Source organism: Corvus kubaryi, unplaced genomic scaffold, assembly GCF_017639235.1.
Source record: "Corvus kubaryi isolate FWS band 111438036 unplaced genomic scaffold, C.kubaryi_AGA036_p1.0 72, whole genome shotgun sequence".
Lineage (NCBI taxonomy): Eukaryota > Metazoa > Chordata > Aves > Passeriformes > Corvidae > Corvus > Corvus kubaryi.
In genome coordinates this window covers 249,409-265,755 of record NW_024582060.1, presented here as the reverse complement: position 1 = coordinate 265,755, position 16,347 = coordinate 249,409, and the positions used below count along the sequence as shown (strand labels likewise).

Sequence of the window (16,347 nt, the reverse complement as noted above, 5' to 3'; positions counted from 1 at the left end):
GAGGAAAGTCTTATAAAGAAGAGGGCTGTCAGGGACTCAGCTTCAGCAGTTGGGTTTGGGTGTTTTCCCCATTTCTGGCTCCTAGAGTACCTTTGAAAAGGTTGACTGTCCTTTGTTTGTTGCAGCCACCACAGGGCACATAGAGATGATAAATTCCCATGGTTGCAGAAAGTCTGCACAGTGCTGGGTCCCCTCTCCTGCCCTGTTCCTTGCACATACTATTTAGTGAGAGCTGAGACCCCTCTGAAACAGTTGTTCAGGTTTTCTGTGGAGAGCGCAAGGGGACACTGAGCGGACTAGTTTGGAGCAGGATGTGCAGAGGAGTTGTAAATGTGGGGTTGGGCTTGTGGGAACTGCATGAGCTGCAGTGCTGAGCTCTCGTGTGGCCTACCTATGATGGTGAATCGTCAAGCAAGGAGGCTGAGGGAAGGGCATGGGAATCATAAAGATAATTTATGCTTATATATAGGGTGTCTATAGCATATGGGGAGAAAGAATGGTGGCCATGGGCTGATAGTGGCTTTGGTGGCCTGCTTTGGATTGAGTTGTCTCTGCTGGGGAGCTGCCAGGCTCAGGGAGTGATGGGGAGCAGGTGTTGATTTTGTGTGGTGTGGGTCTGACAGGCATGGCACCATGGGTTTGGAGAGTGGGAGGGTTTGGGTCAGCTACAGGACATGGTGGAGCAGAGATGACTAGAGAGGGGAGCCTTGAGCAGAGCTGGCATGATTTGCATGGCTGGGAGCCGCGGGCAGATGTATCGTAGATAGGCTGTTAAGTCTTTGTATGGGGTAAATGGGAAGGGTCTGTATGGGTGAGTGGTGTGGAGTGTTAATGCTTCTCTCCCTGTCCCTGGACACCGGCAGGAAGCGAGTCCTGGGGCTCACGGATGGTATTCACAAACTGGGCACTGTGCGCTGGGAGCTGGCTCTGTGTCTTCTGCTGGCGTGGACCATCTGCTACTTCTGCATCTGGAAAGGGGTCAAGTCAACAGGCAAAGTAGGAATGGAGATTATCCTCCCAGGTCATAAGCCTCCTTGTACCCATCTTATATTTCTTCCCCAATCTCTTTCCCTTCTACATGAAGTAGAGGCAGGAGACACAGCACCAAAGTGAAACCTAAAACCTGTTGGGGCCATGCTGATATACACTAGTTGTGTCTGAACTCTAAGAGGAAGAATAAATGAGTAGGTCCATCAGGGAGGGGAGAATTGGGAAAGAATTGCAAACTGAGGGGAGTTTTGAGTCACATTTTCCCTTGCAGATACCCACAGTGGTTGATGGATACTCCCCAAGTGCCCTTGGGAATCATGCACTCACCACTGTGTTGTCCTGCTGTGGCTTGAGGGTGTTTTTAACAAGATCCTCTGCAGTGGCAGACTTCCCATCCCTGGCAATAATTAAACACTTGAGCAAAACAGACAAGCTGCTGCCTATAGCCAGCTCAGTGAAAAGATAATGAATCTCTCCTGCTTCTTTGTCCTGCAAAGCACTTGGGGTGGGAAAAGTGTCCTTGTTCTCTCTTTTGTGCTCCTTCTGGATCTGTGGGTTTTGGGTCAGTTGGTCACTTTCTGCATTTTGCTAGTGGGGCTGGAGCCAATTGGGATGAGCCTGAGGTTCATCCTGTAGAGCAGATGGACTGATTCTCCTTTTGGAGTGAGTGAGTGTTTGATGCCTTGGGCTGGGTATTAGGGACACTGCCATGGCCTTGACTTGCTCAGGACCTCTTTCTTTCCTGGAGTTGCAATGAGATGGTGGATCATTAATGATGATTGATGATTAGTCTTGTGGGTGTCCAGGAGATGTCCCAATAGCAAAGGAAGGGAACTAATTTCTGCAACAGATTTCTTCCTTCAAATCACTACTCTTGACAAGTGTTCCGTTTCGTATTTGTCACCTGTGTTTCAGTGTCAAATCCCATCTGCTACCTTAAAACTGCACTGGACACCCATTTCAACAGAATGAGATAACTTGCTCCCCTGACTAGATTTTTCCCAGTTTTTGCTGATTACTGGTTCTTGCTAGTCCTGACTTGTTGTCCACCATTTCTCAAGGAAGGAGAGCCAGACTCCACATTTATGGGGAGAGATGATGGATGGTCTGCATTTTAAACCTTGAATCTCTGATGCCCCCTAATTTGAATACCACAGTGCCATCTTCACAAGGGATTGGGTCCGACAGGCTGTGATCTGCATGGAAAAATAATTAAGTCTCCCGAGGTTCTCTTTAGCTCTCAGACTTGTCCACTGAGTTTCTCCTTTGCCTCGTGCTGCCCCAGTGTGCAAAACTTATCTGCACAAGGCGAAAGCTTAAGTAGCTCAGTCAGGCTGGTTTAGCTGATTTGGTTTGGCAAAACCAGACCAGAAAGTGAGAGGAAGCAGTGACTACATGTAGTAAATGGAATGGTCTTCCTGGGACTACAGAAGACTTTTCCATCAAAATTTTTAGGACACAGGGCTATTGGCTATTTACCAGCCAGGTGTTATGGATGTGGTGCAACACTAAGAGAGGGGTTTCTGTCCCCAGATATACTACAGGTCAAACAGGCCAGTTGTCTTCTCTGCAGGCAGTAATTTTGAGTATTACAGGGGCACTGTCAAAAAATTCAACTGCTCCCCTCTTTTTCTTTGCTGACAATGTACTAAGATAAGCAGTGGGAAAGACCCAAGAATTCTGAGTAGGTGCATAGCTTTGTTCAACAGCTCCAGATTAAACAGGAGGTTGTGCTTGCCTGAGAGGCTGCTCTAATGAGATAACCCTGCCAGATCCTTATGTTTCTGTTTCTGTGATTTAAGGAATCCAAACTTAAAGCAACCATAGTGACCTCAGGACAATAATTTCAAATAACTCCATAAAGACTCATTTTCTTTTAAAAGCCTTTATCTTTTATTCATTTTGCCCTATGTTTCTCTTCCTTATGCATTCAGCTGTTGTGCATAAATGTTCCTTAAAAGTGATTTCTGAAGGTAGATTTTAATACTTGTGCCCAAAGTACTGCCATTCTCATTCAATCAGGGAACAGCAAAAGTACCATTTACTGTGACTTATTTGACCAATTATTACTAAGCACAAAAAAAGTCATTTTAGGCCCATCACTATGAATCCATGGAGTAAACAAGCCTCCACGTTACTTGGATGAATTTTAGTAATGAATAAATATTAGGAAGTTGCAACTTGCTGACAAATATTTTGCAAATAGAAAAAAAGAGTAGGTTATATTGAGCAATGGTTTAGAGATGATTAATTCTACTGTAATATCTATTTACATCACACACAAAAAGAAGTAAAAATAGGTATTACGAAAATAAAAGTCTACATTTTCTTTAAAGGCTTTGAGTTGCCCCCATTTTTTACCTGTAAGCTCAGAGGCATTGAAGGGATGAGAGTGATGCATGAGCACTCCTGGAAATGAGACCCCTCATAGGTGTCTCAAGTTGGACAGCAAAAGTTGGTGTTTAATTTGGAAAACTCTTGCTGGGCATAGGACCGTTTTAATAACTCCTCGTTAAAACTCAGTGACAGGAAGAGATCTGGGTTTCTTCTGCAGCTTTAGAAAGATGAAGGGAACAGCTGGAGAGCAGGGAAATCACACTGACTGGAAAGAGAAAACAAAGCAGAGCAACCAGTGGCAGAGTCTTGAATGAAGAACAAAATGTCAATTGACTAAACCACCAGTGAGATGTAAGCTTGGTTAATTTCTTTCCCACCCCTCTTCTATGTTAGCAGCAGCAGCTACAGCCAAAAGCAGTCAGGGACGTTTGCTGGGGTGGGGTGAGGTGAGGTGATGCCTGCCCCCGTTCCTGCTGACCCTCTCTCCCCTTGTTTCCCTGCCCCTGCAGGTCGTTTACTTCACTGCCACCTTCCCGTATGTGATGCTCCTTATCCTGCTGGTTCGAGGGGTGATGCTGCCAGGGGCTTCTGAGGGCATCATCTTCTACCTGAAGCCAGACATCTCCAGGCTGGCAGACCCACAGGTGAGGGATGGTGTCAGGCAAATGCTGGCCACGAGAATGTTCTCAATGCTCTGGCCTTTGGATCTGCTGCTCGCTGAGCATCTAGCTGTCATCTCTGAAAGGAGACCAATGAACCAGGATTCTTAAAACTTCTGAGAGGGGTCTAGTCCCCCTGAACAGCATATCCTTTTTATCCTAGCTCATGGTCTGCAGCATGTGTGTATATTAGGCCATTTCCACTCATGGGGTCAGCAAAACCAGAAGAGTGTATCAAATATTTAGCATGTAACAGATACTTTTCCTGGCTTTTAAATGCAGATAATTAAGGAAGGGGGTAAATAATCTATCGCTTTTAATTTTTTTCTGACCTGGTTTAGCACTTTGGCTCCATCAAGGCCCTCCCAGGACATGTGGGATCCCTGTGCTTGCAGAGACCAAAGGCGTGCATGTAACATGGGCTGTGACCAGCTGGGTTCCCTTCACCTGTTCTGGGGGCTGGTCCCACCTGCCTGGGGCAGGGGCTGCCCAAAGGGTCAATCCCTGCCACCAGTTGTTGGAGCTCATGGAAACCCTCAGTGAGGTCCTGCTACTGAGTTTAGGCAGGGCTTTGGTTCAAGTGGGATGTGTGTCCGTGCCTGAAGGGCTCCTGCCTACCCACCTATCTGTGAGAAATCAGTGTGAACTTAGGCAGCAGTGCCTGGGCTGGGATTCTTTGAAGGCTACCAAATTCCAGCTGCTGGGATGTTTGCAGCTGGGGGCTGCTTAGAGGAAAAAGAGAATGAGTGGGGAACCTGGAGACCATCAGAAAGGTGGGCTGTTTCCCCGCCTGCCTGAAACTCCCAGTTCAGGGCTTTCCCTGGGACTGTGTGAGAGCAGAGCTGCAGCTCAGCCCACAGTTCATCTCTCCCATGGAGCCCAGCTCTCCCACTCAGCTTTTCCCATGAAATGCCAGAGCAAAGGGGAGCCTGGGTGGGTGACTGGCCTGCAATCTCTCAGCTGGGCAATTTTCTGCTCTTCACCCTGCACTGTGGCCTCAGAGATGTGGGAAACTAGATCTGGGAGCAGGGAAGGGAGTACACGGATTGTTGCTCACACTCTCATTTGGGGTGACTCACCAGTGGCTCTGCAAGGAGATTAATCATCTGGGTCATGTAGGGACCACACACATCTGCAGTGACAGCTTCAGACAGAGCCATGCTATCAGGGATGCCATCTCTACCCTGAATGCAAAAGTGTGGGATGGAGAAATGGTGTCACCTTGAGTGGGATGTGAAAATACGGTCTCCTCAGGAGACTTCTCCTGAAGGACTTCCAGTCCTATAGCTCAGTTTTTCCAGATAGGTATCTGAGTTTCTCCATTTGCTGCAGATCCCCTTTCTGTCTCACAGCGTTTGTTCTCCATGACTGGAGGAGTTATTGTTGACAGGGCACAGCCATTTGTTTATTTTGTAGCCAGATCTGAAGACCACTGATCTTCTCTGTTCCAGGTCTGGCTGGATGCAGGTACTCAGATCCTCTTCTCTTACGCCATCTGCCAGGGGTGCCTGACAGCTCTGGGCAGCTACAACAAATACACCAACAACTGTTACAGGTAGGAAGAGCCTGCACTCCTCATTTCCTTCTGGAAATTTTCTCAGAGGGCACAGAGCTGCATCAGAGGAGGAGACCTTGGGTCATGCTGCTGTGACTAATGAGCTGCTCAGAGTGCAGAAGCTGCAGAGGACTCAGCACAGGGATGGAGAATGGCTGAGGGAAAAGAGGAGTACAGAAAATGGCTTAAATAGTGCTTCCTGCACGAGTCAGTGTGGAAACGAGAGACTGGAGGAGAGGGAGGAATGAAAATGTAGAGTGTCTCCAGCCACTGTGTAGACAGCACAGTCTATTTTGACAGAGTGAATGGGCAGGGGTGACATGGCCAGCTCTGCCATCACATCTGTGACACAGGGGAGGTGGTACAAAGATGATGGCCAGGCCCCCTGTCTGCGGTGCTTTACTACCATCGGAGTAATGTACTGCCAGTGGCCTTTTGATCCTATCAAGGAGATTAATCAAGTCTGTCTGGCCTTCTCCTTGCCCTTGGATTACAGATCTATTTTATCCATGGCCTGACGTGGAGCTCAGTGGAGCTATCAGGACCATTTTTGACACCTTCTACAGAGCCCCGAGAAGCAGGGACTTCGTTATTCTTTCACATATTTCTCCAGCACAGATGGTGAAATGGAATTGTGCTTGGGAGACATCGATCATCTGTCCTGTTCTCCAAAAGGTGCTGCCATGGCTGTTGGTTGGGCAGTTAATACTTTCCCCTGGCTCTTCCAAAATGTTTCTGTCACCAATAAAGCAGTGTGCTGACACCTTCCTCTAATTCCTTAGGTGCCTTGTTCTGGCAGCTTAGCTCCGGGTGCCCACAGTGCCCCACAGCAGCTGATGCTGTGGGTCAGTTCTAGCAGCTGCCCAGGCAGGATCCAGGGGTGTGGGGCTTCCAGCCCAGCCAGCTGAGAGTGGTGCCCAACTTTCACAAGGAGCAAGTGCACATAAGTTTCAGGACAAGTAGCATAGCACATGCCAGCCTCCACCTGAGCATAATTAATAAGGACAGTGTAGACACAGCCCTTGTCAGGTGAAGATTTTTATTATCCTATTACCCTTGTTTTACTAGACCTGCTGAACCTGTATGTGTTCATGCTTTCAGATACTCCTCTTTCTTGACTATGTTTACTTTTGCAACCTCTTTTCTCTTCTAATTTTCTGTTTTCCTCATTTTCTCTGTTGTTTTTACTATTCTCTGGACTCTTGTAAGTTTTTTTATTGCTATGTGTTGTGTGGTTGTGTTCACCCGCTATGCCATGTATAGTCCTATAACTCTTGAGCTCTTGGCTCTGCTCTGAGCTTTTTACTTCTGAGTGGGTTCAAGAACAACATTGCTGTTTCTTGGTTAGTGCTGTCCAACCAGGGAAGCTGAGTACAGACATGATCCTAAGTGGATCCATTCTGCAGCAGGAAATACCCATTTCTCTCTGGCCTCCTTCCTGCAGGGACTGCATCACGCTCTGCTTCCTGAACAGTGCCACCAGCTTTGTTGCTGGCTTTGCCATTTTCTCTGTGCTGGGCTTCATGGCTCGAGAGCAGGGTGTACCTATCTCAGAAGTGGCCGAATCAGGTAAGTTTTTCTGGGAGACTTCAGAGCCAAGGGAAAACAAACAGCCTGAAGGGGAGGGCACTCTTCTGAGGTGAAACCCAAGATGTTCTCTACATCCTCTATGACTATGGGTGTCTGCAGAGAGGTCTGCATGACCAGTACTCCTCAACACAGCTTTCAGCCGTGGGTGGGCCAGCAGTTGTGGCAATAGGAGCTTTGAAAGAAGTATGTGAGCTTACTCTGTACTGCAGGGCAGTGGTCATCCTGTGGTCTGTTGGCAGGTCCTGGCCTGGCTTTCATAGCATATCCAACAGCAGTAACAATGATGCCTGTGTCTCAGCTCTGGTCCTGCCTCTTCTTCCTCATGCTGATCTTCTTGGGACTGGACAGCCAGGTATAGCAAACTCTCCTCCTCACCTAACATGCAGGTGCCTGTCCCCACCCTGAGCACTCCCCATGGCCATTGGAAAGGGTAAGGTGGGTATGTGCTTTGCTGGTACCTTGAATAGGTTCTCTACATTGTGTGCAGCACTTTCACACTGTGGGAGCTTGGAGCCAGGGCCAATGGCAGGACAGTGGTTTTATGTGCTGGCATCTCTGCTGGCTTCTCCTCCCTGTGTGTGTGAGGGTGTCCCAGCTACATCCCCCCCTCTCTGTGCCAGCTCCAAAACTGTGCACACTACAGAGTGAGGCCCAGCACCGAGCAGTGCAGTCTGGGATGGGGAATGGGGATGTTTTCTCCCTGCTGCATCCCACCAGAGCAATCCATGTGTCCTCTTTTCACTGGTGTGCCCACCTCCTACAAACCCATACCCCTGTTATGCCAAGAGCAAACCCCGTAGAGTGCAGCGTGCAGCCCTGCTGCAGGCACGAGGGGAGCAGAGGGTGTCCCGCATGTCCATCAGGCAGGTGTTTTGCTCAGGCTCTGCTCTGCAATACCTCAGCCCTTGTACTCAGATAACCAGGTCTTTTTCCTCTGTTTCTGCTGGCCCTTGGTGGAAACAAGACAGATGAAAAGAAAAATTAAAAAAATAAGGATTTGGGTGGTGGGAGGACAAAAAGGACAGTGAGGAGAAGTGCGTGCTTGGGGAAGGAGAGACACTGATTTCTCTGACCTGTTTTGTTCTGCAGTTCGTCTGTGTGGAAAGCATGGTGACAGCTATTATCGACATGTTCCCCGGTGTGTTTCGGAAGAAGGGGCGTCGGGAGCTGCTGATCCTGGCCATTGCAGTCATATGCTACCTGCTGGGCTTGTTGCTGGTCACTGAGGTAAGCAAGGAGTAGCTGGGTTGTACAGCTGATCACCAAACCCCGTGCTACACAGCTCTGGAGGTCTGGGCAGAGACTGCAAGCTTGTCTTTGATGCTGTTAATTGTCTCTCATTTCTAATGCATTAGCTGGTGTCTCTCACAGCCAGTGCTGCTTTGACCCCGTGTGACACTGGTGCACTCACTGCATCACTGAGCCTTCCAGAGACCCTGGTCCCACAGCCCAGAGAGGCTGCCTGACACACGGCTTCATGCAAATACCAGACCTGGGAGCTAAAACAAGCTGAGCTGTTTGAAAACAAGCTCTTCTAAGGGCAGTGATCATTTGCTGGCTGCTTTCCACACAAAGCAGAGCAGCAGGAGAGGAGCCTGCGGGTAATGGCTGTGCCCTAACCCTGCTGGAGCCCGTGGGAAGCCTGTGATCCTGGGGACCAGAAGGAGCAGAGCTGTGCTGGTGCGGTGCCAGGCACACAGTGTTTGCACTGCTCTGCAGCTAAACGCTGCACCTCTTCCTGCATGGTGCTGTGCTGTGCTCTGTGTGTACCACAAGCCTGGGTGAGGGTCTTAGAGCTCCTGTGCTGCCTCCGTGGGCTCTGTAGTGACAGCTAATTCCTGTTAAACCCCTTAGACACAGACAAATGATCCTCCAGCAGGATCCTGGCTGAAGGCAACTCCTGTGGTAATCGATTTGAGTGACGCTGTGTGTCTAGAGCCTTTCAGCATTATTTGAAAGCATCTGCTTGACCTGGAGGGGCTTTCTCTTGGAGAAATCACATGAAAATCGTCCATGGGCCTGTACAGGTAGCTGATGACAACTCTGCAGGGCTCAGCTTGAAGTCAGAAGCAGCAGGAAAGCCATGAGCCTCTGCCGTTGCAGAGCTTGGGCCACGAGTAGTATGTAAAGTTGGATGAAGGAAAATGAGGTATCTGAATATCCTGGTGCTCAAGATCACAATTTTCTGGGTGCCAAGTTCTGCACTGCTACATGGTATGTCAAAAATTATTCTGGAAACTTCCTAACTGTTTAAAAACAGCCAAACAAACCAGCTCCTGCTCTTATGCACAAAGAAACCTGCCTAGCCCAGAAGTATCATAGAATAGGCATGAAAACTCTCCTGCCAGCAGGCCTGATGGTGTTTTTGGAACAGAGTGAGGGCAGCCCCAAGAGAAGGCTCTTCTCCTGCCTGCTCTAGATTCGGTGTTTCTGCTGCTATTCTTCTGCTTGGCCCACCCATTTTTCCCTGACATGGAATGGTCTTGCCATGGCTCTGTTTTCTCTACCTCTTCAACAGGGTGGCATGTACATCTTCCAGCTCTTTGACTACTACGCTGCCAGTGGCACATGCCTGCTCTTCCTGGCTGTTTTTGAAGTCATCTGTGTAGGATGGGTGTATGGTAAGTGGAGGACAAAAGTCTGTCTTGCTCTTTATCAAGGCAAGAATGGGGGGTTGAGAAGTGGGAGTGGTTAGAGAAGATCCTCAGGGGGCAAAGAAGTGCTGTAATTATCTTCTTTCTTGTCTAGTTTTCACTGTGTTTCCTTGCAACATTTCTTAATTGCTCCACATTTAGACTAGGAATGTTTTTTCCTTCTCCATAGGTGCCTCATATTGAACTACCTTGCTGTTCTTCCCATCTGCCCTTTGAATTAGATAATCAGCTATAGAGGAGTGACTGCTGTTCTTTGGTGTCTGTCCCTGTCTACTTACACTGTGCATTTAGTTTAGTCCTGCCAGTTAATCTAACAGAAAATGCTGGGATGAAAACCTGCTATGTGCTACTTCTGTGATGATTCCTGCTTCCTGTTTATCCTGGCTGTGATGGCACTCAGAAAAGAAACAGGAGGGACTGCTTTGGCTCTCAGTGAAGTCTGTAACTTAACTACTCAGTCAGGAGCAGGATAAAACTGAACTTCATGAACTAGCAGGAGGAAACCAACTGCTTGTTAGTCTGTGCAGTAAGAAGAGTCTTCTCTGATATCCCATGGGGAGATCTCTTTCTGAGCACAAAGGCTTTGATTTTTCTCCCTGAAGCTTGTTCAAGGCTGATGGGTTTTGGGTAGAGTCTTGTGTGTGATGCAGAGCAGCTGCTCCCTCTCTTTGCTTCATGGAACTACAGGAGCCTCATAGCTGTAAGGATTGTGCACAGCTGCAGTAGATGCCAGCTTAGACCAGACCTCAACATCCCACGGTCACACATCTGCTGGTTCCAACTACTTCAAGCAGCATTGCCATCATAACCTCAGGGAAAGATTGCAAACACAGCATCACATTGGGTCTCAGTGGTCAGGAGCTCATGAAGGAATACAATAGAAGAAAAATTAGGAGTGATACTCTCTGTGAATGTTCTTCAGCTTTTCACAACTTATTATAGAACCATAGAACGGTTTGTTTTGGAAGGGACCTTTAAAGGTCATCTAGTCCACCCTCTTGGCCACTTTCCACTTGACCAGGTTGCTCAGAGCCCTGTCCAGCTGGGCCTTGGACATTTGCAATGGTGGTGTATCCACAGCCTCTCTGGGCAACCGGTTCGAGTGTCTCAGCATCTTCAGAGTCAAAAATTTCTTCCTTGTATCCACTCTAAACCTCTCCTCTTTCAATTTAAAACTGTTAGCCCTTGTCATGTCTCTACAAGCCCCCTTTATATATTGAAAGGCTGCAACAAGGTCTCCCTGGAGCTTTCTTTTTTCCAGGCTGGACAGCCCAAACTCTCTCAGTGTGTCTTCACAGGACAGGTGTTTCAGTCCTCTCTTAGTTTTCATGGTCCTTCTCTGGACCCACTCTGACAGCTACACGTCTTTCTTGAGCTGGGTGTCCTAAAACCAGATGCAATACTCATTTTGTTGCCCAGGAATTTCCAGTGCCAGAAGCGAAATCTATTTATTTCTCTTCTGTTATTTTTTTCCAGTTGACTTGGCTAAGCATTTATCATCCACAAAATGCTGCAGCAAGGAGTTCTATGGCTTTCTCAGGTGTTGTGTGAGGAGTCACTCTCATTTCCTCATTCTAAATCTGCCACCTGCCAATTCCATTTGGTGCCACCTTTGCTTTGTTATGGGCAGTCAGTCCCTGTGTGCTCCTTTTGATGCTTACAGTTTTATAGAGGTTGCACTGGCTGCAGTGCAGTTGCTGGTGAAGGGCTTACCAGTTTCTCCAAATGCTTCATGTAGAGCAGGAGTCAATTGCTGGTTTGGATAAACTCCTCTCTTACTGAAAGGGTGACTGGTCCAGCTGCTTCGTCTTGAGCTCTAGGGAATGCAAGAGATCCCTAAGAGAGATTTATTTTAGAAAGATTTCCTTCAAGGGAAGCTCACCTCACAGCTTGCAGTAGCAGACCCTGGCCAGATTTGAGTCAGCTTCTGCCCAGTCCTTCTGGGATTAAAGGGGCATGGAGATCCCCATCCGTCTGTGACAGGATGGGGATCACCATGCTAGGTTAATTGATTGAACTGAATTATGCTTTGGTGTTTAATGCCACTTTTACAGTCACACAGGCCACATGCCCTTTCTGATGACCCATGGAGAGGAGCAATGGCAGACAATGAGTAACAGGAGAGGTGATGCTGCCCCAGCAGCCTTAAAGGGAGATGGAGTAGTTGGGGACAGAGAAGTGACCCTTTTCCTCACAACCATGGGTTCATTTGTGCCACACTCCACACAGTGGGATTTTACCCCCTTGATGTTCTGCTTTGCATCCACTGGGGTAATTCTGGTCAAAAATGTAGTCAAAGGGCTGAGGTGAGGCATTATAGTGGGGGAAAAAAGTGACTAGCACTGATTAAAGGGTTTTTTTCCCCAGCCTCAGAACTGGCAGGGCTGAGCCTCTTGCTTACACTGTGAAGAATTACAACATTTCTGCTAACACAAATATGCGTTCTGAGTTTCCCCTCTCCCAGCACATACGCCAACCACCCACCACTTGGCAGCTTCCCCCTGTTGCCAGGCAGCTGCTCTCCCAAAGACCTGAGGATTTCCCCTGTACTGCTCCCTGCCTGTGGAAGGATTGTACAGCATTGGACCTGCTGATCTAGAGGAGAGTGCTGCAGGGATTCTGGTGTCCCCCTGCTTCTTCTCCTCTCTCCCTCCCACTTTGGGACAGACAGCCCTTCTATAAGCAGGCTTGGGGTTTGAGATTCACAACATGATGCCACCAAAATGTGCTGCAGAGGGGATTCTCCAGGCAGTCACAGCATGCACATTAGGATTAGCTGTTCTGGGAGAAAGCAAGGGCCTCCATTACTGTAGGAGAGCCGGGGCTGAAATCACTAGGGCTGTTTACACAGCTAAAGCAAACTGATGCCAGAGGGTACCTGTGGGTGACCCTGGGGTAAACCCGTGTTGTGCTATGGTAAATCTTTCTCTGGTTCCATTGCTCACATGCAGCGTGGCGTGGCATGGCAGCCTCCTCCTGCCTGGATCCTGCCTGTTGGGCCTGCTCTGGCTCTGTGTGCTGAATGCTCTCAGATGCGCTGGCTATGAGCAACCTTCCTTATGGGCCATAACGGGTCTGCTCTGTGCGCCTGGTACGCAGAGGATGCGCGGCCGTGGTGCTGGGATGTGCAGCTGTGGTGCCAGGATGCCTCTGTTGCTGGCTCTTTGCACAGACCTGGTGCAGGTGTTGATGCTGCAGGTTTGAGACAGAGAGGGAGCAGATACACGCGTGGTACTGTGGCGTGGAGCCATGGTCATCACCTTTTGGAATGTTGTGGGTGAAATTCGATATAGATGAATGCAAATAAATGTAACTTGGGAGATAAAACGGGGAGAGAGTTTTTATAGATTCCAAACTAGTAGAACTGTGAAACTCACTGTTTTTCGAATATGCTAAAAGTAAAATTCAATCTTTGTCCCTTTTAATTTGGGCCTCATTTGCTGTTTTTATAAGCTGCGTAAAATGAGAAGGGCTCCATAAGGACAAGAGATAAGGATGTTAGCAAATCTCTAGTTAGGTTCCTGTGAAATTTATTCCTGTGCATTTACATGGCAAAATGATTTGTCAGAAGAGCACACAACCACTTTGAAGGTATATGGGGTTGATCTGCACAAGGGAAGTGGTACTAGCATTCATGGTTAGCTGTCCAGTGACTGCATCCCATTCCTCCTTGTCTTGAAATATTGGAGATAGAAGCAAACAGCTTTGTGCACTCCAACAGAAATCTCTTTGGGGAAGTTTTTATGGTTTTCTCTGCAGGAACTTTATCTAAGCTTTCTAATGTGCTGGGAAGGAAAGGCACATTGCTCCAGTATGTGTCCTCCAGCTTCTAATTTGCTCAACAACCCAGTGTTGAGTGGTTGAACTGATGACTTCTTAAGCTTGATTACTTTTTCATCTGCCTGTGAAGTGTAGACTATGTAAAACTTCCTGTTCATATACTCTCTGAGGACATTCATGTCAGTCCCCATTGTGTTTCATCACATCACCCTCTGACTGCCATAGAGGCCATGGAAATTTAGGACCTGGCGGTTGTCCTACAGAGAAAAGGGACAAGGACAGGTGGAGGCACATCATAATTAACAACATAAGTTGTGGGATTTTTTTTTCTTGTTGGGGGATGGATGTGTGTGTGTGTTCTTTTTGTTTAGCATTTTCATATTTCTTTAATTGATATGTCTCTTTGACTAGATCCTAGATCCATATTGGCAGGGAAACTTTATCTGCCATGAAGCTGTATTATGAATTAATTTATCTGTCATATGTCTGACATGGCAGTGTGTTTCTGTGGAAGACACTGTGCTGTGCTTATATTCTAAACTGCCATTCACATGATCTATATCTCTTTTTTTTTTCCCCACCCTGTGGAAGATTTCGGCTTTTTGGCAAAATTAATTTTATATACCTCATCTCCTTTCATCCCCAATATATTTTCAGAAATTCTATCTGAAGCCTCATGGTATTTACAGCTTGGAAGTTCTCTGGTGTAGGTTGGGCTCCCACACAAGGCTGCATGTCCCTTGATATACCACAGCTTGTTGTCTTTGCTTGAGGCGGGTTTTTAACTTGCCAACTCAACACCAAGAGGTGTTCAAAGAACTATCCTCCTGCTTCCCCCCTCCACCAAATAATTCAAAAAGCTGGGTTTAAAAGAGATTTTCTGCAAGCATTAGTCATGGGATATAGAAAATAATGCAAAGAATTACAAAAAAAAAAAAAAAGCAGCACACATAATGTGCTTTTGTAGAATTACTATATTTAAAGGAAACGTAATATGAGAATGTAATTCTGAGACAAAAAACCCACAAACCACAATACAACTCACCAAACTCCAAACATTCACAAGTGTGGCCAGTTCTACAGGCACATATTTTGCCCAGTCCAGCCCTCTGGTGTTGAGATATAAAGAAGCAAAATCTTACCACGTTTGCAACTGGGAACTGACCTGACCATGAGTTCACAGATGAACATCCCCAAAAGCAGAATCCTTCTTTATCAGCTAAGCACCAAGATAAAACTTTAACGAGACAAATACGGTATTATTTCATCCCAGAGGTGCTTAACTGGTAGTCGTTTTTCTGGACAGACTAGCTCAATTTTTTTTGTCCAATATTGTCATCTTACTTTGCCTGAGGCAGTCTGGTATATCTGGTTAGCTGTGGTTAGAAAGGTGCTAGGGCACCTTATAAATGACTTTTTGATTTTTCTTCATTTTACGTCTCTTTCTGGCCAACATTAGGCTCCTGATACTTGGAGACATCCTAGAGCCTATTGCAAGGTCTGCTGAAATCCATCTGCAGTTTGTTGTCTCCTCTATGCCATTGCATACGTTTGCCCTCTGTGCTTTGGGTTGGGAAGAGTCAATGGTTAGAATCTGGCTGGTGGCAGGACTTCCAGGTGCTTTTCTGAACTGAATCCCATTCTAGGGCACCATGAGATTTAGGTGGATCCCACACGCTGTGTACAAAGTAACCCAGTAAGTGAAACCGGTGAAAAGGAGATCAGACACCCATCAGACAGCTCTCACCAGACAGTACAGCAGCACTTGCAGATGGAAGATTTGGTTTTCAGAGGCGTTTTAATTGCCAGGTTTTCAGAGTTTATGCCAATAATAAAATATTCTGTGGAAGACAGGGTCTTGATGACAGGGGTCCTGCCCACCTCAGTCGTGATTCTTGACATGACTTCCCTGGTATACCAGCACGTTTATTTACGAAGAGAGGGTTTTGTTAGGCATTCCCCACTCTCTTTGTTCCTTTTAGCACTCTGGACTCGCACAATCCCATGTGCTCAACCTGCACGAGCTTTCCCTTGCTTCTCTGTAAACCAGGAACTCCTCTTTTCCTTTTGCAGTCCTTACCAGTGCATGGGCTGCATCCTCTCACTAAGAGCTGCTGCTGTCTGAGGAACTGTGCTTTTTCTTCAGTGTCGATCTTTCTGATACTTATGGATGAAATTAAGCCCCTCCATCTCTATTTAGCCACAGATGGGCCTTTTCAATCCCAGAAAACCCCATCACCTGCTGCTCTATTATTAGGATAGCCATGTTTTCACCAGGAGTAAACACCAAGGATAAAGAAAGTTTGGGATCTGATGTGAATAGTGGTTGAAGGAAACAAAACCAATCTGACCTCTGACTTTGTGCTGTTTGGTGGCCAAGGTGCCAACCGCTTCTACGACAACATTGAGGACATGATTGGTTTCCGGCCGTGGCCCTTGATCAAGATTTGCTGGCTGGTGTTCACCCCGGGTCTGTGCTTGGTAAGTGCAATTATGACATCATGATGTGGCACTCTGGGTCCCCAAATTCTCAGAAGAAAAGGCTGACTTATCTCCAAGGTGCTGCTGTAAAGTTTTTAAACTGCTGTGGAGAAGCAGAAGCTTGTCCATAGCTGAGGTAGCCATTTATTTCCTTTGTAAAGCCTTATGTTTTGCCTGGAAAATTATTTGAGCCTGAGAAGCCAATTGTGTATTGTGAAGGCAAAAGGAAATGTATCCTCAAAGCCTGGAGAGGTTTGGTCAAATTACCTATGAATAGAAGACCAGTGAGAATTACCCTGTT

The 16,347-nt window shown here is 47.2% G+C and overlaps 1 protein-coding gene across 8 annotated transcripts in view; it reads left to right on the top strand.

The window, feature by feature from the left end:
• Positions 1-16,347, top strand: part of SLC6A12 (solute carrier family 6 member 12) — a 53,794-nt gene that overhangs the window by 22,587 nt on the left and 14,860 nt on the right. For 6 of the 8 annotated variants that reach the window (XR_006019975.1, XR_006019976.1, XM_042050287.1 and 3 more), the window contains 8 exons: positions 864-996; positions 3,837-3,971; positions 5,438-5,541; positions 6,986-7,110; positions 7,371-7,483; positions 8,221-8,358; positions 9,650-9,752; positions 15,946-16,046. Coding sequence is in view for 6 of the 8 variants with exons in the window: in XM_042050287.1 (XP_041906221.1) it covers positions 864-996; positions 3,837-3,971; positions 5,438-5,541; positions 6,986-7,110; positions 7,371-7,483; positions 8,221-8,358; positions 9,650-9,752; positions 15,946-16,046 (952 nt within the window). In the remaining 2 variants the exon portion in view is untranslated. Of the gene's footprint in view, positions 1-863; positions 997-3,836; positions 3,972-5,437; positions 5,542-6,985; positions 7,111-7,370; positions 7,484-8,220; positions 8,359-9,649; positions 9,753-9,954; positions 15,846-15,945; positions 16,047-16,347 lie in introns of those variants that run through there. The other 2 variants (XM_042050290.1, XM_042050289.1) reach the window with 2 other exon arrangements.